Source organism: Nerophis ophidion, linkage group LG10 (genome assembly GCF_033978795.1).
Source record: "Nerophis ophidion isolate RoL-2023_Sa linkage group LG10, RoL_Noph_v1.0, whole genome shotgun sequence".
In the NCBI taxonomy this organism is placed as follows: Eukaryota; Metazoa; Chordata; class Actinopteri; order Syngnathiformes; family Syngnathidae; genus Nerophis; species Nerophis ophidion.
Genome location: NC_084620.1, coordinates 8,936,483 through 8,964,175, shown reverse-complemented (window position 1 = coordinate 8,964,175; position 27,693 = coordinate 8,936,483). Strand labels below are relative to the sequence as shown.

At 41.0% G+C, this 27,693-nt stretch overlaps 1 protein-coding gene across 1 annotated transcript in view; it reads left to right on the top strand.

The window, feature by feature from the left end:
* The window catches only part of lrguk (leucine-rich repeats and guanylate kinase domain containing), a 30,106-nt gene extending 27,185 nt beyond the window's left edge, over positions 1–2,921 (top strand). The window contains exon 20 of the mRNA XM_061912244.1: positions 27–2,921. Within this exon, the coding sequence (XP_061768228.1) occupies positions 27–226 (200 nt within the window). The 3' untranslated portion in view covers positions 227–2,921. The remainder of the gene's footprint in view (positions 1–26) is intronic.
* Positions 2,922–27,693: the final 24,772 nt, after the last annotated feature.

Below are 27,693 nucleotides of genomic sequence, written 5' to 3'. Positions count from 1 at the left end.
ACAGACAAATGACTTGTCATTTGCAGGTGACAAGCCATGGCAAGCGCTTGAAGCCACAGCCGTCACAGTGCCACCAACTGATCGACTTCCCGGATCCAGCATCAAGCCCATCCTGCCACCCATCCCACCTGGACGCAAGACCCCTCAAGCGAACAGCCCGATGCCGTCACCCAGCCGCCTGCACGATGCCATCAGAGCGGAAGACAAGGCCAACATTCAGGCGTAGTGTCAAGGTTTTTGAAGACAATGTCTGTCAATGGCTCTGCTCCAAAGCAAACACTTCATCTTGTCTTCTTGTCTTGTCCTTCTGCTTCTGCTTGAACATGTTAAGCTCCTTTTTTTTTTAAACTTTCGTAATTTTTGCTGCCTTTCCCTTAAACTCATCAATCTTGGTGCATTTTTTAAACTTTCATTTTTTATGACTTTTTGAAAAGTTTTGTCATTTTTGGTGCATTTTTTTAAACTCCTAATTTTTGGTGATTTTTTGAAAAGTTTTGTCATTTTTGGTGCATTTTTTTTCCTCTCGTAATTTTTGGTACATTTTTTTAAACTCGGAATTTCTTGTGCCTTTAAAAAAAATCAACCTCAATCATTTTTGATGGCTTTTTAAAAGTTTTGTCATTTTTGGTGCATTTTTTTTTACCTCATTTTTGGTCATTTTTTTAAATGTTATTTGTCATTTTAGGTGCATTTTTAATTAGTCATGGAAGACAATGTAGCCTATTTAAAAGTTGCACAAATGGGTGTGCGAACGCGTGTCGTAGTTAGTTCCTCATAAATAGGAAAGCACACCTGGCCATCCATCACTGTCTGTCTCGCTCTCAAGGCAGCAGATGTTGCAGTGCCGTCATAATTCTTTGGCAGATATTGTCTGTCTGGGGCCCCCTGAGGTCCAACCTACTTAGGCTGCAGTCCGCTTTCTACAAACTCACATTGTGTCGGCCTGTGAAACAATCCCTGACCTTTTTGGTCATAGTACATGATGAATAACCAACCATTCAAGTAAAACTTCTTTAATGTGCTTCAATGAAAAGCCAACAGTTATACACACGATTTTGTTTTCTTGCCAACAAAGCAGCAAAAGGACAGAGGCAACTGGCAGGAACATGCACACCAATAAAATGACTCCAAAAACATCACTATAAGGTTATTTATACTATAGAATGAAATGCATATTGGAATAAGAAAGACAATACAGTGGTACCTCTGTTTTTGGTATCAACCCTTTCCAAAGCCGCTGTTGAAAACCAAATCATAGGAAACAATGTAAATCCAACTAATGTGCTCCAACACCAATAAATATTAACACATTTTTACAGAGAATAATGATGGTTTTATATACAGAAAATAATGTGATATACATTTAAATGAAAGGGGTGCATCAGCAAAAGTAATGGATATGAGCTTGCATGTAAAATGTGTGACGCAAGCTCCGATACAAGCAGTCCTGCATCATGTTTACTTGTGCAAAGCGAGACATTCAGTTAACATCTAAATGTACTGCAATAAGCACACAGGTTGGTCTTTTCCTCTATTTTAGTCAAGTCATTTACAAAAAAGTCATCATGGTTGACTATACTGTTCAGTAGTGTTTCTCACCTTTTTTATCATATGCTGGCACTTGCAAATTTGTTGTCCTAGTGGTGGATACTTTTGCAATCAGACTCGGTAAAAGCACGTACAGAGAGTGAGTCACTAACATTTGTTTAATCATATTTAAAATTGAGACAGCGTATATGAAAACCTGAACATTTTTGCCTGAAAATCGAATCATACAAAAAACAAGGTTTGCTGTTCTCTCCTGATATTTGTTTCACATAACACTGAGCATGTTACTTGTTTGGGGATTAGAGTTGGGGTTTTGTAGCGACAGTATGCCATAGCCAGCAACACACCGGTAAAGTAATACAAAGTCTGCAGTCATCCACATAGTTTGGGGACGAATGTTTATGCTTTTAAGCAGTTCTGAATATGCAGTTTTATGTTAAACTTTTTAGATAAACATTTATAACAGATGAAAAATAATGGCGATGCTATTTTTTGCCAGCCTGTCAATGGGATCGTTAGCAGTGAGCTGGCGGCATAAGTGGCAACAATTTTTTTTTTTTACTCTATGGTTTAATTTCTTATTTTAACTCCTATCAGGCTGAATTTTAGATTTGTCATGCTTTTCCACTTTGTTGCAAAGTATATGTTCAGTTTTACGGTATTTTCATTCGGAATATTAAACGACCCCGACTTGGATGTTTTTTTCTGAACAAACGGACTGTTTGCCTATCCGTCAATTACTAAAGACCAACTGTCACGCCTATGGTTCATGTTTTGTTTTGGTCATGTTCGGTTTAGTTTTTTGGACATTTATTTCTGTTTTGCATTTCCTTGTTTGTTTTGTTACCATGCCAACTCAGTTTTCATTTGTCATGTCTGATCATGAGTTTGTATGGCCATACGACCCTGAGCATCCCCAATCTTGTTTGTTCTCAAAGCTAAGCAGTGTCTGTCCTGGTTAGTACTTAGATGGGAGACTGCCTAGGAATACAAGGTGCTGTTTGACCTTTGGACTCTTTAAGTTCCCTTTTTCACTCCCTGTTTTGTCACAATGACGACCAATCAGTTCACCTGTCTTGTCTCACACCTGTTTGCACTTATCATGTTCATTATTTAAGCCAGAGTTACCAGGTAGTCAGGCTGGCAACATCACCTGCACCCATGATATCCATGCTGCTTTTCTCATACCCTTGTCACAGTAAGTTTTCTTGTCATTTATGCCACGGTGCAAGTGTTTGTTTCATGTTTATAGTTAATTGCCTTTGTGCTAGTCATTTGTTTCATAGCCCAGTTTTTTGTACCGCCATTGTGCACGCTTTTTGTTGGTTCCTATTTTTAGTTTTAGTGTTAAAATAAAGATGTCTTTACTTTCACGCCGTTTCCACTCCATTGGCTTTGCACCTCGGGAAAACAACCCAAGACCAAGTTCAAGTCCAAGTTTGACACCAACATTCAGAAAGAAGAGAATGGGGGTGTATGAAAACAGAGGTACCATAACATTTCCCCCCACCGCTATCTGCTGGATGTTAAAAGCCTACTGAAATGAGATTTTCTTATTTAAATGGGGATAGCAGGTCCATTCTATGTCATACTTTATCATTTCGCGATATTGCCATATTTTTGCTGAAAGGATTTAGTAGAGAACATCGACGAGAAAGTTCGCAACTTTTGGTGCTGACAAAAAAGCCTCGCCTTTACTGGAAGTCGCAAACGATGACGTCACAAGGGTGAGGACTCCTCACATCCTCACATTGTTTTTAATGGGAGCCTCCAGCAGCAAGAGCTATTCGGACCGAGAAAACGATGTTTCAGATGTAATTAGACACATTTACTAGGATAATTCTGGAAGATCCCTTATCTGCTTATTGTTTTAATAGTGTTTTAGTGAGATTGTAAAGACATACCTCGAGGTCGGATGGCTGCGGTGAACACGCAGTGTCTCAGAGAGAAACCGAGGAGCTCACAGCTGCCTTTTAAACAGCTACTGCAGGAGGACGAATAATCCAATTATGTCTCCGGTAAGATATATATAACCATTTTCCCATTCAAAAACATGGTGGTTGACGTAGAGAAACATGTTCGCCTGACCGAACAGCTGCCTTTTAAACAGCTACTGCTGCCTTTTAAACAGCTACTGCAGGAGGACGAATAATCCAATTATGTCTCCGGTAAGATATATATAACCATTTTCCCATCTAAAAACATGATGGTTGACATAGAGAAACATGTTCGCCTGACCGCTCCGTGTTAAAAACAAAGAAACACCGGCTGTGTCTCGGTGCTAAAGACAGCTGCAATACACCGCTTTCCACAAACAGCATTCTTCTTTATAGTCTCCATTATTAATTGAACAAATTGCAACAGATTCAGCAACACAGATGTCAGAATTACTGTGTAATTATGCGATGAAAAGAGATGACTTTTAGCCATAACTTACAGTCCGTGACGTCACGCGCCGCGTCATCATTCTGCGACGTTTTCGACAAGAAACTCGCGGGAAATTTAAAATTGCAATTTAGTCAACTAAACCGACCGTATTGGCATGTGTTGCAATGTTAATATTTCATCATTGATATATAAACTATCAGACTGCGGGGTGGCTAGTAGTGGGGTTCAGTAGGCCTTTAAAGTTAAAGTTCCAATGATAGTCGCACACACACACACAGTAGGTGTGGTGAAATGTGTCCTCTGCATTTGACCCATGCCCATGTTCACCCTATGGGAGCTGAGGGGAGCAGTGAGCAGCAGCGTGCGCCATGCTCGGGAATACTTTAGGTGATTTAACCCCCAATTCCAACCCTTGATGTTGAGTGCCAAGCAGGGAGGTAATGGATCCCATTTTTTATAGTCTTTGGTTTGAACTCAAAACCTCCCAGTCTCAGGGCGGACACTCTAACCACAAGACCACTGAGCTGGTGGCACTGCAAAATCATGTTGGCAAAGTCCCCCTTATTTATATCACAACTGCAGAGCATCATAAGCTTATAGCATGTTCTATTCTGTCATATAGTATGATGATGTGTAACACGATACATGGGTGTTTATTTTTTTCTGTGTTTTTTCCATTTTACAGGGTCTAATAAACGAGTGGGGCGCGTACGAGCCCATAAACGGACTGTGAAAGCAGCGAAATGACGCCATCGCCTCACAGGTGTAGTTGTGAAGCCGTGGTCTCACCTGTGTTGCTATCCTGCTGTTGCACGTGACACTGTTTTGTGTCGTTGCTCAACACCGCAGCTGCAATACGCTGCACACCTCACCCCAGACAAATATTTCTACCAATAGTTCACCACGGCGTCACGGCGAAGGCCGAAGCAGAACGGTTGCTGCATGATGCGGCGTGATGCTTCGTCGCCATAGCAATGCCTCTCCTCGCGTGCTCGTGGACGCATAACTCGCCGCCGCCTCTTCCCTGCGGACACATCCATTCGCCGCCAGATTCATTGGCTGTCGACTTGCTTGAAACAAAAAGTTTCTGTTTTAATTAGTTTGCTGCAGTGTGTCGCCACGTCATCCATCTATCTGCCTCGCAACCCCCCCCCCCCCCCCCCCCCCCCACCCTACTTCCTCCGTCCTCTATCGCCTCCTACACGCACCCGCCAGCTCTCCAGTGTAATTAAAGCCAGCTAGTGCGGATAATAGAACTGTAATGGTGTATAATTGTGATAATCAATACATAGTGCATACTAAGGGAGTCGGCCTTTATGCATTTAGAGGATGTTGCTGTTCCATCCTTGCCTGCTGCCTCGTAAAACCGCTGTCATCAATGACCTTGATGACATTTTGGTCATTAAATGGCATTCAAGCTATGGTTAGTCTGCACTTGCAGAACACTGCTTACCATTTGCACTTTCCAAGGACAAAGTAGCTCACAGGTGTCAAACTCAAGGACCGGGGAACTGATCTGACCCACCAAAGCCTGGAAATAGTCTATAAACAAAGTACTTTAATCTCTCTTACTAAATGTATTGGGTTCTTTCTAGTTCTACTTTAATATCTGATAATGCAACAAATTATCCATCTATCCATTTTCTACCACTTATTCCCTTTTAGGGTCGCAGGGGGCGCTGGCGCCTATCAGCTACAATCGGGCGGAAGGCGGCGTACACCCTGGACAAGTCGCTACCTCATCGCAGGACCAACACAGGTAGACAGACAACATTCACACTCACATTCACACACTAGGGCCAATTTAGAGTTGCCAATCACAAATTATATATGCCAAAAATGTTTTAAGATAAAATAAGTGCTTAATAAATATCTACTTGACCTATGATTTCAAAGCAAGATATTCATAAATATGTGCGTATAAATATAATAAACAAATGCATAGACTAATAATACTATTATTATCTAATAATAGTATGATGGGATAATACATCTATATTCATTCGGGGTGTGGGAAAAAAATCGATTTGAATACGTTGTGCGATTCAGAATCGATTCTAATTCTTTTTTAAATAATTTTTTTTTTAATCAATCCAACAAACCAATACACAGCAATACCATAACAATGCAATCCAATTCCAAAACCAAACCTGACCCAGCAACACTGCAATAAACAGAGCAATTGAGGAGACACAAACACGACACAGAACAAACCAAAAGTAGTGAAACAAAAATGAATATTATCAACAACAGTATCAATATTAATTATAATTTCAGCATAGCAGTGATTAAAAATCCCTCACTGACATTATCATTAGACATTTATAAAAAAAATGAGCTGGAGCAAATCTCAGCTATTCCATAATTTAATTCATGGCCAACAGTTTCGGTGGACATTACTTTATCGGTGGACATTACTCCAGTCAGCACACTTACCCAGGGGACATATTTTCAACAATTTAAAACAATTTCCAAAGTAAGTATATTAATAAATAAACATTTACAACTTACTCAGCTTGATTTCTTAAAGGCCTACTGAAACCCACCACTACCGACCACGCAGTCTGATAGTTTATATATCAATGATGAAATCTTAGCATTGCAACACATACCAATACGGCCTTTTTAGTTTACTAAATTGCAATTTAAAATTTCCCGCAAAGTATCCAATAACGTTGTGACGTTATTGGTTGGAGCGGACATTTTATCCCAGCACCACTCACGGCTAAAAGTCCATCCATCCATCCATCCATCCATCCATCCATCTTCCGCTTATCCGAGGTCGGGTCGCGGGGGCAACCGCCTAAGCAGGGAAACCCAGACTTCCCTCTCCCCAGCCACTTCGTCTAGCTCTTCCCGCTGGATCCCGAGGCGTTCCCAGGCCAGCCGGGAGACATAGTCTTCCCAACGTGTCCTGGGTCTTCCCCGTGGCCTCCTACCGGTTGGACGTGCCCTAAACACCTCCCTAGGGAGGCGTTCGGGTGGCATCCTGACCAGATGCCCGAACCACCTCATCTGGCTCCTCTCGATGTGAAGGAGCAGCGGCTTTACTTTGAGTTCCTCCCGGATGGCAGAGCTTCTCACCCTATCTCTAAGGGAGAGCCCCGCCACCCGGCGGAGGAAACTCATTTCGGCCGCTTGTACCCGTGATCCTAAAAGTCATCCGATTTAATTGCATAATTACACATTGTTCTGGACATCTGTGTTGCTGAATCTTTTGCAATCTGTTCAATAATAATGAAGAATATAAAGAAGAATGCATTTGGTGGAAAGCGGCGGATTGCAGCTGCCTTTAGCAACCAAAACACAGCCGGTGTTTCTTTGTTTGTTGTGAAGCTTTAATATGGAACAGAGCGGTCAAGCGAACATGTTTCTCTACCACATGTCAACCGGCAGGTTTCGGTGAGAAAATTGTGGTAATAAGTCTGCTCTTACCGGAGACATGAGCGGAGCTTGCGTCCTCCTGCAGCTGTCAAAGAGGCAGGTGCGACTTTCTTGGCTCCTCCATGGCTTCCATAAGAGACACTGGCGGTCACCACACCCCTCCGACTTTCAGGTATGACTTTATAATCTCACTAAAACACTAGTAATACAATAAGCAGATAAGGGATTTTCCAGAATTACCCTAATAAATTTGTCTAATAACATCTGTATAATCTTTTTTTTTTTTTCTAGTCCTTCACTTTCACTATCCTGATCCACGAATCTTTCATGCTCGCTCAAATTAATGGGGGAATCGTCGCTTTCTCGGTCCGAATCGCTCTTGCTGCTGGTGGCTATGATTATAAACAATGTGAGGATGTGAGGAGCCCTACAACCCGTGACGTCACGCGCACATCGTCTGCTACTTCCGGCACAGGCAAGGCTTTTTTATTGGCGACCAAAAGTTGCAAACTTTATCGTGGATGTTCTCTACTAAATCCTTTCAGCAAAAATATGGCAATATCGCGAAATGATCACGTATGACACATAGAATGGACCTGCTATACCCGTTTGAATAAGAAAATCTCATTTCAGTAGGCCTTTAAATATCTTCATTTCCTACAGTATTGACAATAAACCCAAGCACTTCATATTCTTTGTTGTGTTTCGTGTTCTAGTTCCTCGTGTAACTGTCACTGTTTGTAACGACTCCTTTCCACGGCTTTTCACCAAACAATTAAACAGGGCGACTCAGTAAAGAATCTGGGTGTTAAGATCCGTACTCCGATCTTCCCATATTATGGTTTATTGTTGCATTTTTATCACTCCGTCGTTCTACCCTCATACTTCCTGTTTTTGTTCATTACCATGGTTACTCATCAGTTCACCTGCTGCTCACGCCCCGCACACCTGCTACAGATAATCACCGTCACTTTATAAACCGTCCTCTTTTGTTTGTTCAGCCTGGGTTCATGATTTGCTTTTCACGCAACAAGTTACGCCTGCACTCTATATCGTATGTATATTCTCGCTAAGCTTTTCACGCTAGCCATTCATTGTTCATTCCAGTTCTCATGCTGAAGTTTTTGTTTTACTGTTTTATGTGACTACGTGCCAGTTTATTTCTCATTGTTGTATATCCTAGCTTTTATGCTAGCGTCCTTTGTTTGTTTTATTCCACTAGCTCTAGCATTTTTGTTATATAGCTCTTTTTGTTATTTAAATACATTTTGTATATCTTACCTATGCTGTGTTCACTTGACGCATCCTTGAGGGAATCGAACCCGGCATCACAATGCCGAACAGACGTAACACTGGGTATTATTTTCGACCCAACTCTCACCTTTGAGTCACACATTAAAAGCGTTACTAAAACGGCCTTCTTTCATCTCCGTAATATTGCTAAAATTCGATCCATTCTGTCCACTAAAGACGCTGAGATCATTATTCATGCGTTTGTTACGTCTCGTCTCGATTACTGTAACGTATTATTTTCGGGTCTCCCCATGTCTAGCATTAAAAGATTACAGTTGGTACAAAATGCGGCTGCCAGACTTTAGATAAGAACAAGAAAGTTTGATCATATTACGCCTGTACTGGCTCACCTGCACTGGCTTCCTGTGCAATTAAGATGTGACTTTAAGGTTTTACTACTTACGTATAAAATACTACACGGTCTAGCTCCCGCCTATCTTGCCGATTGTATTGTATCATATGTTCCGGCAAGAAATCTGCGATCAAATGACTCCGGCTTATTAGTGATTCCCAAAGCCCAAAAAAAGTCTGCGGGCTATAGAGCGTTTTCCATTCGGGCTCCAGTACTCTGGAATGCCCTCCCGGTAACAGTTCGAGATGCTACCTCAGTAGAAACATTTAAGTCTCACCTTAAAACTCATCTGTATACTCTAGCCTTTAAATAGACTCCCTTTTTAGACCAGTTGATCTGCTGCTTCTTTTCTTTTTATCCTATTTCCTACTCCCCCTTGTGGAGGGGGTCCGGTCCGATGGCCATGGATGAAGTACTGGCTGCCCAGAGTCGGGACACAGGATGGACCGCTCGTCCAGAGTCGGGACCCAGGATGGACCGCTCGCCTGTGTATCGGCTTGGGACATCCCTGCGCTGCTGATCCGCCTCCCCTGGGGATGGTTTCCTGTTGGCTCCACTGTGAACAGGACTCTCGCTGCTGTGTTGGATCCGCTTTGGACTGGACTCTTGCGGCTGTGTTGGATCAACTATGGATTGAACTTTCACAGTTTCATATTAGACTTGCTCGACATCCATTTCTTTCGGTCCCCTAGGGGGGCCGGGGGGAGGGGGGGGGGTGCCCACATATGTGGTCCTCGCCAAGGTTCTCATAGTCATCATTGTCACCGACGTCCCACTGGGTGTGAGTTTTCCTTGCCCTTGTGTGGGGCCTACCGAGGATGTCGTGGTGGTTTGTGTTGTGGTTTGTGCAGCCCTTTGAGACATTAATGATTTATTTAGGGCTCCATAAAAAAACATTGCTTGATTGATTGATTATATAATGGATGTCGGCTGGTTAGTGGATTGACAATGTGGGCTTTTAACCTCTACGTCTCAAAGTCAGTGGGGAAGATGCGGTCGGTGGATCCTGTGCAGAGCATCGACCTGTTTGCTTATTCTGCTCGGCAGCCTATTGCTTAGTTTAAGCAGCACTGCCCCCTGGCTGGAGGGTTGTGTATTGTTCAAGCCTGAATAAAGACCCTAACACTGAAAGTGCCCCTAAACCTCTCAGACCTTCACAGTGTACTGATTTAAGTTTACATTCAATATCTTAAGTGTCATTTATTTAAATTATTCTTATAGACTTAGGCTTGGACTTGGACTTAGACAAACTAATGATCCACATGGGAAATTGTTCCACACAATAGCTCAGTTACAAAGGATGGAAAGTGTGAGGTTGGAAAGGATAATGCAGGTATAATGTAGACTAAAAATGTACCGTACCAGCAATATAAAATATAACCATTATGTAATATTTACATATTGTATATACAGTATATCAGTGTTTTTCAACCACTCTGCCACCTAGTGTGCCGTGAGATGCGGTCTGGTGTTCCATGAGAGATGATCTAATTTACCATGAATTGATTAACGTGGACCCCGACTTAAACAAGTTGAAAAACTTATTCTGGTGTTACCATTTAGTGGTCAATTGTACGTAATATTTACTGAACTGTGCAATCTACTAATAAAAGAATCAATCAATCAATCAAACAAACACCTATTCGGGTTAAAAATATTTTTTTGCAAACCAGTAATTATAATCCGTAAATAATGTGCCGTTGTTGAGTGTCTGTACTGTCTAGAGCTAGTGAGAGTCACAGTGTAATACTCTTCCATATCAGTATTTGGCAGCCGTTAGTTAATTGCTTTGTAGAAGTCGCGAACACGTGTGAGATGACGATTGATTGTCGCGATCACACAGCGGGAGGCAACATGCAGGTAAAAAGGTGTCTAATGCTTAAACCAAAAATAAACAAAAGGTGAGTACCCCTATGAAAATACATTGAAGTTGAGGCAAGACTATTCAGAACAAAACTAAAACTGGACTGGCTACAAAGTAAACAGAATGCTGGACGACAGCAAAAACTTACAGCATGTGGCACAAAAGTACATCCGAACATGACATGAAAATCAACAATGTCCACACACAGAAGGATAAAAACAACTTGAAATGTTCTTGATTGCTAAAACAAAGCAGGCGCGGGTAATATCGCTTAAAGGAAGACATGAAACTGCTACAGGAAAATACCAACAAAACGGGAAAAGCCATCAAAATAGGAGCGCGCATGACAAGAACTAAAACACTACACAGAAGAAAACAGCCAAAAGCTCAAAATAAGTAACGGTGTAATGTGACAGGTGGTGACAGTACACCTACTTTGAGACAAGAACTATATTGATGCATGCTTGGTTATGCTTTAAAGCAGGGGTCACCAACCTTTTTGAAACCAAGAGCTACTTCTTGGATACTGATTAATGCGAAGGGCTACCAGTTTGATACACACTTAAATAAATTGCCAGAAATAGCCAATTTGCTCAATTTACCTTTAATAAATAAATCTATATAAAAAAATGGGTAATTCTGTCTGTCATTCCGTCTTACATTTTTTTCCTTTTACAGAAGTTTTTTTGTAGAGAATAAGTGATGAAAAAAACACTTAATTGAACGGTTAAAAGAGAAGAAAACATGAAAAAAAAACAAATTTAATTTTGAAACATAGTTTATCTTCAATTTCGACTCTTTAAAATTCAAAATTAAAAAGAAGAGCAAAACTAGCTAATTCGAATCTTTTGGCAAAAAATAAAATAATTTATGGAACATCATTAGTAATTTTTCCTGATTAAGATTAATTTTAGAATTTTGATGACATGTTTTTAAATAGTTTAAAATCCAATCTGCACTTTGTTATAATACATAACAAATTGGACCAAGCTATATTTCTAACAAAGAAATCATTATTTCTTCTAGATTTTCCGAAACAAAATTTTTAAAAGAAATTCAAAAGACTTTGAAATAAGATTTAAATTTGATTCTACAGATTTTCTAGATTTGCCAGAATATTTTTATTTTTATTTTAATCATAATAAGTTTGAATTTAAACTTCACAAATATTTCTTCGTCGAAAAAACAGAAGTTAAAATGAAGAATTAAATTAAAATGTATTCATTGTTCTTTACAATAAAAAAAAAAAACTTAACCATTGATTTAAATTGTCAGGAAAGAATAGGAAGGTATATGTGTTTAAAAATCCTAAAATCATTTTTAAGGTTGTATTTTTTCTCTAAAATTGTCTTTCTGAAAGTTATAAGAAGCAAAGTAAAAAAATAAATGAATTTATTTAAACAAGTGAAGACCAAGTCTTTAAAATATGTTCTCGGATTTTCAAATTCTATTTGAGTTTTGTCTCTCTCAGAACTAAAAACGTCGAGCAAAGCGAGACCAGCTTGCTGGTAAATAAATACAATTTAAAAAATAGAGGCAGCTCACTGGTAAGTGCTGCTATTTGAGCTATTTCTAGAACAGGCCAGCGGGCTACTCATCTGGTCCTTACGGGCTACCTGCTGCCCGTGAGCACCATGTTGGTGACCCCTGGTTTAAAGTCATATCTAACAATTGCGATAACGATTTTTTATTGTCAATATCGGCAATTGAGGTTCTTTTTTTTAATGATTTCTTCTGGTGGTGTGCCTCTGGATTTTTAAAAATGAAAATAAATGATAAATGATAAATGGGTTGTACTTGTATAGCGCTTTTCTACCTTCAAGGTACTCAAAGCGCTTTGACACTACTTCCACATTTACCCATTCACACACACATTCACACACTGATGGAGGGAGCTGCCATGCAAGGCGCCAACCAGCACCCATCAGGAGCAAGGGTGAAGTGTCTTGCTCAGGACACAACGGACGTGACGAGGTTGGTACTAGGTGGGAATTGAACCAGGGACGCTCAGGTTGCGCACGGCCACTCTCCCCACTGCGCCTGTGCCTTTGCTCAAAATAGGTTGAAAAACAATGCAGTATATGATATATAACGCCTGTTCCCCTTCATGTACAGAAACGGGGTTCCGTGGAAGTGGGACAACCTCATCTTGGAACCATCAACCAGTGGTAGCAGGTAAGAGATGAAGTTCCTGTCACTAGAAAGTGATGATGTGTGTACACAAGGATTTGACCTCCCATTATGCAGTGGATCATCCTTCTGAAGAGTGATGACAAATAGGAGCTATGCACTCCGTCACTTGTCAAGCTCTCTCCGTCTTGAATCATTGTTTTGCATGAGTATGGATATAACCTTGCTTTCTTGGTCATTCTCTTGTTCTATTTTTATTTCCTTTGGGCCATTTCGTCCTCTTGTCACCGGCTGTAGCGCTTTTCCCCGACTCGTCGCAGTCCACTCCACTCCCCGTCAATGCGATTGATCCCGCTGAATGTCTGGCTATCAAACAGACTGGCGTCCTTGTGCCTGCGCTCTCGACGCCGCCGTGCATATCGAATGAGTTGAAAGTGGGAATTTTCAAAGGGTGATGGGCTAGCTGAGTGCTATGGGAAACAACACGGGGGTAAAAACTGAAAAACTTCCCGAGTGTCCTTAGCTTTAATTCCTGATGTCACCTCATTGGCTCATTCCGCAAAGGTTGAAATGAGGTGACTCCTATTGTCTGTGAAGACCTTTCGACTTCCATTCTCGAAATTTTAAGTGAGTTTCCTCCTCATTTATGTCCCCTGGTACATTTGTGTTGTTGAACGACCTTTCTGCATCCAAATGGTCATTCGCCTGCTAGGTGAATTCGTGAATTATATTTATATAGCGCTTTTTCTCTAGTGACTCATAGCGCTTTACACAGTGAAACCCAATATCTAATTTTTACATTTAAACCAGTGTGGGTGGCACTGGGAGCAGGTGGGTAAAGTGTCTTGCCCAAGGACACAACAGCAGTGACTGGGATGGCAGAAGCGGGGATCGAACATGCAACCCTCAAGTTGCTGGCACGGCCGCTCTACCGACCGAGCTATACCGCCCCAGGTAAATGGTAAATGGGTTATACTTGTATAGCGCCTTTCTACCTCCAAGGTTGGCCCTGCGATAAGGTGGCGACTTGTCCAGGGTTTACCCCGCCTTCCGCCCGATTGTAGCTGAGATAGGCGCCAGCGCCCCCCGCAACCCAAAAAAGGAATAAGCGGTAGAAAATAGATGGATACCCCCAAGGTACTCAAAGCACTTTGACACTATTTCCACATCCACCCATTAACTCACTGATGACAGGAGGTGCCATGCAAGGCCCTAACCCAGGGGTGTCAAACTCATTTTAGATCAGGGGCCACATGAAGAAAAATCTACTCCCAACTGGGCCGGACTGGTAAAATCACGGCACGATAACATAAAAATAACAAAACTTTAGATTTTTTTCTTTGTTTAAAAATAAAACAAGCACCACTGAAAATGTACAAATCATAATGTTGTTGGTGTTTTTTTACACTTACATGTTGCGGTTAATAGTTTTCAATCTTTATTTGTCGTTATTTGTACTTTCCAAATAAATTATGTGATAATAATCATCAGTCAACTGATTGGTGTTAATTTCCCAGCTATCAAGACAGAAAAAAAAAAAATCTAATTACACAATGTTATTTATGTAGTTTGCTCGTTTTCCTCAACTGATGCACTAACATCCATTCATCCATCCATTACCTACCGCTTCTCCCTTTCGGGGTAGTGGGGCGGCGCTGGACCCTATTACATCATGTGTTTATTTTTTTTTTAAACATGTAGCATCATCTACAAAGATGATGCTACATTCAAAAATTTGGGCTTAATTTTATACTTAAACTCATCCCGCGGGCCGGTTAAACCTGTTCTAGGGCCTGAGCCGGCCCACGGGCCTTACGTTTGACACCCCTGCCCTAAGCTAATCAAGGACACAACGGACGTGACTAAGTTGTTAAAAAGTGGGGATTGAACCAAGAACCCTCAGGTTGCTGGCACGACCACTCTCCCAACCCACGCCACACCGAGGGGTGACGTGAGGTGGCAAAACAACTTGCTAAAATTCGCTCCATTTTGTCCACTAAAGACGCTGAGATCATTATCCATGCGTTTGTTACGTCTCGTCTCGATTACTGTAACGTATTACTTTCGGGTCTCCCCATGTCTAACATTAAAAGATTACAGTTGGTACAAAATGCGGCTGCTAGACTTTTGACAAGAACAAGAAAGTTTGATCACATTACGCCTGTACTGGCTCACCTGCACTGGCTTCCTGTGCACTTAAGATGTGACTTTAAGGTTTTACTACTTACGTATAAAATACTACACGGTCTAGCTCCAGCCTATCTTGCCGATTGTATTGTACCGTATGTCCCGGCAAGAAATCTGCTTTCAAAAGACTCCGGCTTATTAGTGATTCCTAGAGCTCAAAAAAAGTCTGCGGGCTATAGAGCGTTTTCCGTTCGGGCTCCAGTACTCTGGAATGCCCTCCCAGTAACAGTTCGAGATGCTACCTCAGTAGAAGTATTTAAGTCTCATCTTAAAACTCATCTGTATACTCTAGCCTTTAAATAGACCTCCTTTTTAGACCAGTTGATCTGCCGCTTCTTTTCTTTCTCCTATGTCCCCCCCTCCCTTGTGGAGGGGGTCCGGTCCGATGACCATGGATGAAGTACTGACTGTCCAGAGTCGAGACCCAGGACGGACCGCTCGTCGGGACCCAGGATGGACCGCTCGCCTGTATCGGTTGGGGACATCTCTACGCTGCTGATCCGCTTGAGATGGTTTCCTGTGGACGGGACTCTCGCTGCTGTCTTGGAGCCACTATGGATTGAACTTTCACAGTATCATGTTAGACCCGCTCGACATCCATTGCTTTCGGTCCCCTAGAGGGGGGGGGGGGTTGCCCACATCTGAGGTCCTCTCCAAGGTTTCTCATAGTCAGCATTGTCACTGGCGTCCCACTGGATGTGAATTCTCCCTGCCCACTGGGTGTGAGTTTTCCTTGCCCTTTTGTGGGTTCTTCCGAGGATGTTGTAGTCGTAATGATTTGTGCAGTCCTTTGAGACATTTGTGATTTGGGGCTATATAAATAAACATTGATTGATTGATTGATTGACAATCTTTGGGGGTGAGTTGTCAGGACATTATTATAAGCAGGGCCGCCCGTGGCTAAATTGGGGGCCCTAAGCAGAATTTTACTTTGATTTGTGTATTGGAGGTTGTAAGTCAAGAATGTCCAAAGTGCTGGCCAGAGGCTATTTTTGGACAGCAGTTAGATTATCAGCCCTCTGCATCTTCTGATGATTAAATGAATTGGTTATTATTGAGGTTTAGTACAGTGTTTGATAACACCGATCCTTCTCAAATAGTGGGGTGGGCCACCCTTGGGGGAGGGCCCAGTGCGATGCCAGGGGGCCGCATATGACCTCAGGGAACAGGCAGAATTTATGAAGCGTATTGGCTTCACTGAAACAATGGTAGGAGACAAGTGAATTGTGAATTATATTTTATATAGCGCTTTTCTCAAGTGACTCAAAGCGCTTTACATAGTGAAACCCAATATCTAAGTTACATTTAAACCAGTGTGGGTGGCACTGGGAGCAGGTGGGTAAAGTGTCTTGCCCAAGGACACAACGGCAGTGACTTGGGTGGCTGAAGCGGGAATCGAACCTGCAACCCTCAAGTTGCTGGCACGGCCACTCTACCAACCGAGCTATACCGCCCCTAGGAAAGACGTGTGTGTTTTTTATTTAATGTTCTGTGAGAATGAGACCATTTTTAAGTGTTCTTTTTGAATCCATAGTCATGTTTAAAGCAGCTAGTATTTTCCCATGTACAGTATTTTTCAGAGTATAAGTCGCTCCAGAGTATAAGACGCACTGGCCGAAAATGCATGATAAAGAATGAAAAAACATATATACGTCGCACTGGAGTATAAGTCGCATTTTCGGGGGAAATTTATTTGATAAAATCCAACAGCAAGAATAGAAATTTGAAAGGCAATTTAAAATAAATAAATAATAGTGAACCACCGGCTGAATAAGTGTACGTTATATGATGCATAAATAACCAACGGAGAAGGTGCCTGCTATGTTAACATAACATATTATGGTAAGAGTCATTCAAATAACTATAACATATAGAACATGCTATACGTTTACCAAACAATCCGTCACTCCTAATCGCTAAATCCGATGAAATATTCTTCCTCGATGTCGCTTCTAAACAACTCTGCCAACTCCAAAGGTATGCGCCGCTTCCTCTTGTCGTTTTCTGCTGAATATTTCACTACGTCCAGCTTGTAATCTGCAGTACATGATTTACTTTTCGGTGCCATTTTTGTTCAGCCCTTCTCAGTGTTTATAAGTTACCGCCAACGATGAAATGATCCATTTTAATAGCTTCGGCAGTAGCATATAGCACAGGGATCGGGAACTTTTTTGGCTGAGAGAGCCATACAACCTAAATATTTTAAAAAGTATTTCCGTGAGAGCCATGTAATATTTTTTTTAAGACTGAATACAACTAAATGCGTGCATTTTTAAGTAAGACCAACATTTTTAGTGTACAATAAGTCTCTTATTCTTTTTAATAGCATTGTTATTCCAAAGCTACCCAACAATAAATAAAATACTTCTTACATCAATGCGACTTCTTGAACAGGTGCGGCACAAACCGGATGAATGGATTAAAATGCATGAGAATGTTTTAAATTTTGAACGTTATTTTTGACACTGTGATTACCAACGGAATTATTCATTACTTACCGTGTTAAGCAATGTCAGCTAAGATTGCACCTGAGAGCCAGATGCAGTCATCAAAAGAGCCACATCTGGCTCTAGAGCCATAGGTTCCCTAACCCTGATATAGCATATAGCAGGTAGCATTCCATGACCCACAATGCACTTCTGCCATGACCCTCCCCCGCCGAATTCTTATTGGTTGACATGTATGTGACGATTGCTGACATTTTCTTCGTCTCTTACGCGAATTAGATAAATAATTTTATTTGATATTTTCACGGTAATGTGTTTATAATTTCACACACAAGTCGCTCTGGAGTATATGTTGCACCCCCGGCAAAACTAAGAAAAAAATTGCGACTAATAGTCCGAAAAATACGGTAATGTGTCTTCTCATGATCTCCTTGCTTTTATCTTATATCCGCTAGTAAACTCTTAAGTTTTGTCTTAAAGACTCCTGATTGTCGGCTCACAGAGCTACTTTGGCCAGTTCCTTTTTGCTTCTTTCCGGACCAGAGGAGCTGTTTTTTTTTCGCTCTACATTAGCTGACTCTTTTTGTTTCGATTTAGACCTCTTCTTTCTGATGCTATTGTCGCATTGAAAGGGCTGGTCTCCTAAAACTTTAGTAAAAAAACCCAATATTATTATAAGAAATGTATTTATTGAAAGAAACCGCTGTTCTAAATGTGTCCACTACATGTCGCAATAGCAATTATTTGTATCTTTGTAGATGATGCTACATGTGTAAAAAAATAAACCACATGATGTTAGTGCACCAGTCGAGGAAAATTAGCAAACTATATAAATAACATCCTGTAATTTGATTTTGATATATATTTTTTTGGATGGATTGAAAATGAACACCGATGAGTTGACTGATGTACGTTATCACATCATTTATTCAGAAAGTACAAATAACGACAAATAAAGGAAGAATAATATTACCCGCAACATATAAGTGTAAAAAAAGACAACCACGTTATGATTTGCACAATTTCAGAATGTACTTGTTCTATTTTTAAACAAAGAAAACAATCTGAAGTTGTCTTTATTTCTAAGTAATTGTGCTATGATTTTACCAGTTGGGAGGCGATTTGTCTCCATGTGGCCCTCAATCTAAAATTGGTTGGACACCCTTGCTTTAGGGCAAAAAAAGTCAGATTTTGGCCTTAATATATTTTCACATTTCACATCCCTGTCTTTGGCAAACCTTCTCCTCTGTTATATTTTGGAACCGAAGAAATCTTTTGGACAAATATCACATGACCTGTATAATTTACACGGACAAACATTCAATCTTTTTCTCAGCTCCAAAATGTTTTCTCCATCAAATTAAAAGGTCAGCTCATAAAAACCCTGTATAGGCGGCCGTGTTTATATGCCTGAATCTTGCAGAATAAACAGGAACGTGCCTCTCAGCACTTTACCCTCCCTACCTTCAGCCATTTTCCATTCTATTGAGCGCTGCCACACAAGTTGCAATGACCCACTCGTGTTGGACTTGTCTCTGCCTGCATGTGTGTATCATCCTTCAACTGTGACCGACGTGCACTATTACGCAACACCAGGAGACACATTCCAGCTCACTTTTTCTTCAGTACGTTCATGCATGTTGGTCAAATATTGTGTGGAAAGAAGCATTTTGAGAAACCCATTTAAGGCTGGATTTTGGCTACATTTATATATAGTAGGCAAGCAATGGAGAAACCATATATTCTTCTTACAAAAATGCAGTATACCGTTAATCTCAAGCTACAAGTTTAATTGGTTCTTTGACGCAGTTTATACCTCAAATTTTAAAATGGTGTTGCCCATTGAATTGAATTAAAGTAAATTTGAACTGTGCTCGCCCCTCAAAACAGCACAATTTTAACATACAACATGCTTTTTAAAAAGAAAAAAACTTTAGGACAATACATATTGTATGGCCCCCCGCAATTCCAAAGGGAATAAGCGGTAGAAAATTGATGGATGGGCATATTGTATGAACGATAACACAACATAATGTAGTACAAACAGGTACAGTAGTGTTATGAAGTAATGTAGTAATAATGTACAGCATTTACCTTGAGAGTGGAACGCTACAGTATCCTTTTAGCTGCTTCTCCATCAAACACACCATCAGCAGCTTCTCCATATTGTCATGGACAAATGTCTGTCATTTAGGTATTATTTCAAAATTCTTGGCTGACGTCATCGACTCATTCTGCTTCAGTATGGTGCAGACCAGCAGTGCCACGATCCAACTGCGTCACCAAGTTAGCGAGATACAAAGTCTGTCATGTTTTTGATTAGTTTTTTCTCTAATTCAATGGAAATTATCCAGTTCGTTCTCTGCACTGTCATTAAAGCTGACCTACTCCTTTCCCATGGTTGGAAAAACAAAGTTATTCCTTCTCTAGCTATAAGCTAGTGTTAGCGAGTAAGACCGGATGTTTTGGGGTTCACTTTGACGTTCACTATGCCAACAGGTGGTGAGGAGACCGGTAACCTCAGTTTTTGTGCACAACCCAAAGCATAAAAAATAGCTGAGAGACAGCGCCTATTCCAAAAACAAACAAACACGTTACCAATTTAACAAACAAGGATGGGGTGAGGGTCACCACTTTGTAAGCAAATTGTTGAACAGTTCAAGAACAATATTTTTCAACGAGCTATTGCAAGGAATTTAGGAATTTTACCCTCTACGGTCCGTAAAATCATCAAAAAGTTCAGAGAATCTGGAGAAATCACTGCACGTAAGTGATGATATCACAGACTTTTGATCCCTCAGGCGGTACTGCATCAAAAACCGACATCAGTGCGTAAAGGATATCACCACATGGGCTCAGGAACCCTTATAAAACCACTGTCAGTAACTACAGTTGGTCGCTATATTTGTAAGTACAAGTTTAAACTCTACTATACAAAGCCAAACTCATTTATCAACAATATCCTGAAACGCCGCCGGCTTGGCTGGGCCCGAGCTCAGGTAAGATGGACTGATGCAAAGTGGAAAGATGTTCTGTGGTCTGACGAGTCCACATTTCAAATTATATTTGGAAATAGAGGACGTGGTGTCCTCCAGAACAAACAGGAAAATAACCATTCGGATTGTTATAGGCGCAAAGTTCAAAAGCCAGCATCTGTGATGGTAGGGGGGTGTATTAGTGCCCAAGGCATGGGTAACTTACACATCTGTGAAGGCACCATTAATGCTGAAAGATCCATACAGGTTTTGGAGCAAAATATGTTGTCATCCATGCAACGTTATTGTGGACGCCCCTGCTTATTTCAGCAAGACAAGTGTTACAACAGCGTGGGTATGGGGGAATTTTTGTTTTTGTTTTTGTTTTTGTTTTTTTTATTAATCAATCCAACAAAACAATTCACAGCAATCCCATAACAATGCAATCTATTTCCAAAACCAAACCTGACCCAGCAACACTCAGAACTGCAATAAACAGAGCAATTGAGAGGAGACACAAACACGACACAGAACAAACCAAAAGTAGTGAAACAAATATTAATATTATCAACAACAGTATTAATATTAGTTATAATTTCAGAAGAGCAGTGATTAAAAATCCCTTATTGACATTATCATTAGACATTTATAAAAATAAAAAAAAAAGAACAATAGTGTCACAGTGGCTTACACTTGCATCGCATCTCATAAGCTTGACAACACACTGTCCAATATTTTCGCAAAGATAGAATAAGTCATATTTTTGGTTCATTTAATAGTTGAAACAAATTTACATTATTGCAATCAGTTGATAAAACATTGTCCTTTACAATTATAAAAGCTTTTTACAAAAATCTACTACTCTGCTAGCATGTCAGCAGACTGGGGTAGATCCTGCTGAATTCCCATGTATTGAATGAATAGAGAATCTTTTGAATCGGGAAAAAAATAGTTTTTGAAACGAGAATCGTGTTGAATTGAAAAAAAAAATTGATTTTGAATCGAATCGTGACCCAAAGAATCGATATTGAATCGAATCCTGGGTCACCCAAAGATTCACAGCCCTACTTAAAATCCTAAACACTTCAAACAAGCTTGATCGGTTTTGTAGCAAAATAACATTCAGCTCTTTTATTGTTCTCAAGCCTAGAATGTTCTGCACGGCATGAAAAGCAGCACAGATTGAGAGCAAGTAATACACGCAGCGTGGAAAATTGCTAGCACAGTTTTTGTGCTTTTCACCCTCAAGGATGCTATTTTATTCATTCTAAACATCTCTGTCCCCGCAAGAGCAAACATGTTTTTCCGTCCGTCTGTCGGTCTTCGCTTGGCAAAAAGTTGCAAACCGACTCTCCTCTGTCTCTGTGCTCTATGGGGGAGCTTGGAGCTAAAGCGTGGACAGCTGCTGCACTTTGACCTTCACGGGGTGTGGAGTTCCTTCACATGCATATGAAAAAGGAAACCGCTTACCTGCGGGCAAAACTGACTCATTGGCTATGATCACAAGAGTCAAAGTAAAACTAGTCCACACATTGTATGTACCAGGACTGTTTCCATCGTAAGAATGTGTTTGCAGCCTGGCAAGTGCAATAGAGGGCGATATCAACAAAAACTAAGTAAAAGCACATATTTAAAAGCCTACTGGAATTAAATGTTCTTATTTAAACGGGGATAGCAGGTCCATTTTATGTGTCATACTTGATCATTTCGCGATATTGCCATATTTTTGCTGAAAGGATTTAGTAGAGAACATCCACGATTAAGTTCGCAACTTTTGGCCGCTAATAAAAAAGCCTTGCCTGTACCGGAAGTAGCAGACGATGTGCGCGTGACGTCACCGGTGTGAGGGCTCCTCACATCCTCACATTGTTTACAATCATGGACAGCAGCAGCGCGAGCGATTCTGACCGAGAAAGCGACAATTTCCCCATTAATTGGAGCAAGGACGAAAGATTCGTGGAGGAGGATAGTGAGAGTGAAGGACTAGAAGAAAAAAAAAAAAAAGGCGACGGCAGTGGGAGCGCTTCAGATGTTATTAGACACATTTACTAGGATAATTCTGGAAAATCCCTTATCTGCTTATTGTGTTACTAGTGTTTTAGTGAGATTATAAAGTCATACCTGAAAGTCGGAGGGGTGTGGTGACCGCCAGTGTCTCTGGTGAAGGCAAGGAGGAAGCAAGAAAATCGCAGCTGCCTCTTTGACAGCTGGAGGAAGAATGACACAAGCTCCGCTCATATTTAGTGATTCCCAAAGCCCAAAAAAGGTCTGCGGGCTATAGAGCGTTTTCCGTTCGGGCTCCAGTACGTTCGGGCTCCAGTACGTTCGGGCTCCAGTACTCTGGAATGCCCTCCCGGTAACAGTTCGAGATGCCACCTCAGTAGAAGCATTTAAGTCTCACCTTAAAACTCATTTGTATACTCTAGCCTTTAAATAGACTCCCTTTTTAGACCAGTTGATCTGCTGTTTCTTTTCTTTTTCTTCTATGTCCCACTCTCCCCTGTGGAGGGGGTCCGGTCCGATCCGGTGGCCATGTACCGCTTGCCTGTGTATCGGCTGGGGACATCTCTGCGCTGCTGATCCGCCTCCGCTTGGGATGGTTTCCTGCTGGCTCCTCTGTGTACGGGACTCTTGCTGCTGTGTTGGATCCGCTTTGGACTGGACTCTCGCGACTGTGTTGGATCCATTGTGGATTGAACTTTCACAGTATCATGTTAGACCCGCTCGACATCCATTGCTTTCCTCCTCTCTAAGGTTCTCATAGTCATCATTGTCACCGATGTCCCACTGGGTGTGAGTTTTCCTTGCCCTTATGTGGGCCTACCGAGGATGTCGTGGTGGTTTGTGCAGCCCTTTGAGACACTAGTGATTTAGGGCTATATAAGTAAACATTGATTGATTGATTGATTGATTTACGGTAAGAGCCGACTTATTACCACAATTTTCTCACCGAAACCTGCCGGTTGACATGTGGTAGAGAAACAGGTTCGCTTGACCGCTCTGTTCCATAGTAAAGCTTCACAACAAACAAGGAAACACCACTTTTCCACCAACGGCATTCTTCTTTATAGTCTCCATTATTAATTGAACAAATTGCAAAAGATTCTGCAACACAGATGTCCAGAATACTGTGTAATTATGCGAATAAATCGGACTACTTTTAGCCGTGAGTGGTGCTGGGATAAAATGTCCGCTCCAACCAATAACGTCACAAGCACGCGTCAACATAAGCGTCATCATTCCGCGACGTTTTCAACAGGATACTTCGCGGGCAATTTAAAATTGCAATTTAGTAAACTAAAAAGGCCGTATTGGCATGTCTTGCAATGTTAATATTTCATCATTGATGTATAAACTATCAGACTGCGTGGTCGGTAGTAGTGGGTTTCAGTAGGCCTTTAAATATTTGTATGTTTGCGCAGACATGTTCTGAAGTCATGAATTCCTACGTCCTATGCATCTAGTAGTTACGATGTATCAATTACACACTGCAGGGTAAAATTCTGTCACACGAGAAACTGTATGTAGATCAGGCACGCCATGTACGCCCTCACAATTATCCGATGAATGACATGGTGCTTATATGAACGTATTCCTATCCCCTCCCTGCTTTGTCACTAATAAGAATCCACAGTGGTTCTCAACCTTTTTTCAGTGATGTACCCCTTGTGAACATTTTTTTAATTCCAGTACCCCCTAATCAGAAAAAAGCAGTTTTGGTTGAAAAAACGAGATAAAGAAGTAAAATACAGCACTAGGTCATCAGTTTCTGATTTATTGAATTGTATAACAGTGCAAAATATTGCTCATTTGTAGTGGTCTTTCTTGAACTATTTGGAAAAAAAGATATAAAAATAATTAAAAACTTGTTGAAAAATAAACAGGTGATTCAATTATAAATAAAGATTTCTACACATAGAAGTAATCATCAACTTAAAGTGCCCTCTTTGGGGATTGTAATAGAGATCCATCTGGATTCATCAACTTAATTCTAAACATTTCTTCCCCAAAAAAGAAATATTTATGGAACATGTCCTCAAAAAATCTAGCTGTCAACACTGAATATTGCGTTGTTGCATTTCTTTTCACAGTTTATGAACTTACATTCATATTTTGTTGAAGTAGTATTCAATAAATATATTTATAAAGGGTTTTCTAGTTGTTGAATTTTTAGAATATTTAAAAAAAAATCTCACGTACCCCTTAGCATACCTTCAAGTACCCCCAGGGGTACGCAAACCCCCATTTGAGAACCACTGCCTCAACCTACCAGTTCAATTTGTTCCATGACTGAACTCGAAACTCAAAACACTTGTAACTTCATTGGGATGAACTGAAATCAGTTGAATCTGTATACAACATGTAAAATGTCTTTTAAAAATCCAACCAAACTTTTAGATAGGAAATATTGTATGAAAAACACTACGATAGTACAGTGCTTCTCAAAGTACCACCTTCGGAAGCACTTGGCACTCCCCAGTGCCACCATAATGACCAGCATTAAAATACAGTAGCATAGAAGACTTAAGTAGGCAGAGGTTTTTATATAACAATTATATTTAATATTGTTGGCCACTGTAACATTACACTAGGGTTGTACGGTATACCGGTATTAGTATACTACCACTATACTAATGAATCCTATTCGGTACTATACCGCCTCTGAAAAGTACCGGTCCACCACCCAAACCGCACTCCCGTCGTCATCACGTCGTGTCATTGCTGGTTTTACGAACAGACGAGCATGTTCGGCGGCACACAATCACGGAGTATTTACAAGCATACAGTGTGTAGACCAGGGGTGCCCACACTTTTTCTGCAGGCGAGCTACTTTTCAATTGACCAACTCGAGGGGATCTACCTCATTTATATATATCATTTATATTTATTTATTTATGAAAGAGACATTTTTGTAAACAAGTTAAATGTGTTTAATGATAATACAAGCATGTGTAACACATATAGATGTCTTTCTTTCATGAAGACAAGAATATAAGTTGGTGTATTACCTGATTCTGATGACTTGCATTGATTGGAATCAGACAGTAATGATGATAACGCCCACATTTTCAAATGGAGGAGAAAAAAAGTTGTCCTTTCTGTACGATACCACATGAAAGCGGTTGGTTTTTGGCATCTAATTCATCCAGCTTCCATACACTTTACAAGAAAAACATTGGCGGCAAATTCCGTAGCTTGCTTGATTGACATTCACGGCACCCGAGGGTCTTGTGAGATGACGCTGGCTGCTGCCAGTTCATTATTATGAAAAAATGACAGAGAGGAAGGCGAGAAACACTTTTTATTTCAACAGACTTTCGCGCCGTCCCTTCCGTCAAAACTCTAAAGGCCGACTGCACATTTCCTATCTTCACAATAAAAGCCCTGCTTCATGCTGCCTGCGCTAACAAAATAAGAGTCTCGGAAAGCTGGCGTGCACAAGTGATGTGCACGCCAGCTTTCTGAGGGATCGCTTGTGCACGCCAGTTTTCCGAGACTCTGTATTTAGTTAGCGCAGGCAGCATGAAGCAGGGCTTTTATTGTGAAGATAGGAAATGTGCAGTCGGCCTTTAGAGTTTTGACGGTAGGTACGGCGCGAAAGTCTGTTGAAATAAAAAGTGTTTCTCGCCTTCCTCTCGGTCATATTTTAATAATAATGATCTTGCAGCAGCCAGCGTCATCTCACAAGACCCTCCGGTACCGTGAATGTCATTTAAGTGACGTCTTGGTGAAGATTGATGATCACTAATTTTTAGGTTTATTTTTTTTAAAAGCCTGGCTGGAGATCGACTGACACACCCCCCGCGGTCGACTGGTAGCTCGCGACCGACGTAATGGGCACCCCTGGTGATGACAGAAAAGGGAGAACGGATGCATTTTGGGTTAAAAAACTAAAGATAAAGGTGAAGTTATTACACTGAAACGCCCTCAGAAAGAGATGCTTTAAGACATGGCTAGTTAGCTAGTGGCTAAAGTCCGGCCGCAGTCTGCAGTGTTTTAGCTACTTCTAAATCACTAATCCCGTCTCCATGGCGACAAATAAAGTACGTTTCTTACAAGTATCATCCCTGCAGGACGAGGAATAACTACACATGCTTCACTACACACTGTAGCTCACCGGCGTCACAATGTAAACACGCCATTAGTGGATCTACACCTGACATCCAGCGTAATGATACCAAGTACAAGAGCGTATCCAGTCGATACTACTGTGATTACGTCAATATTTTTTGGCATCACAACATAAATTTATAAATTCAGGAAATATTTCCCTGGACACATGAGGATGCTGAGTATAATCAATGAATTGAAGGAATACAGAATCATTTTGAATCGGAAAAATATCGTTTTTGAATCGAGAATCGCGTTGAATCGAAAAAATCAATATATAATCGAATCGCAACCCCAAGAATCGATATTGAATCGGATCGTGGGACACCCAAAGATTCGCAGCCCTACTGTGAACCCATACTTTTGCCCTTCCTGCTGTCTGCGGACTAGACCAGTTTTCTAGTACAATATTGTAGTCGTTCTGTTCTGTGTCCATGTCACTCCACAGTTATTCATGTCGCTTACTGACATTAAGAGAAGCATAAAGTTAGTTCCACTAAGTTTTCAATGTCATTTTGGAATCCAGGGAGACATATTTGTTGTTGGCCTTGCCTTTTGTTTTCTCCGTGCTGATGGGATTTACTGTGCCAGTGCAGGGGAAGCATTTTCCTTCATTATTTACAGACCCTCTGTCAGCTGGGGAGTGGTAATTGGACACACTCATGACTAATTCTCAGCGCTGGGACATCGGCTGCATCTCAATCCGCCGCTCCGGTCGAAAAGCGGGCCTCCCGACGCCAGCCTCTTTTTTTTTTACCTCGTGTCGCCATTACTGCTGGCGTCACAGTCGCAGACGGCCAATTTTGGTGAATTTATCACAGCACAAATACAAAAAAGTTGATGCTAGAGTGGGAGTGCAGCAGCGTGGCTACACCGTTAACACGTATTTGTGCTCCTAAGTGAGGCAGTGCCTTACCTTGCCACCAGGTGGATCCACCAAGAGATCTTCAAAAAACGAAGTAATACAATCAAATTAGTTTGAGTATTTCTCTTTTGGTCTATGCTTTCTGTGTG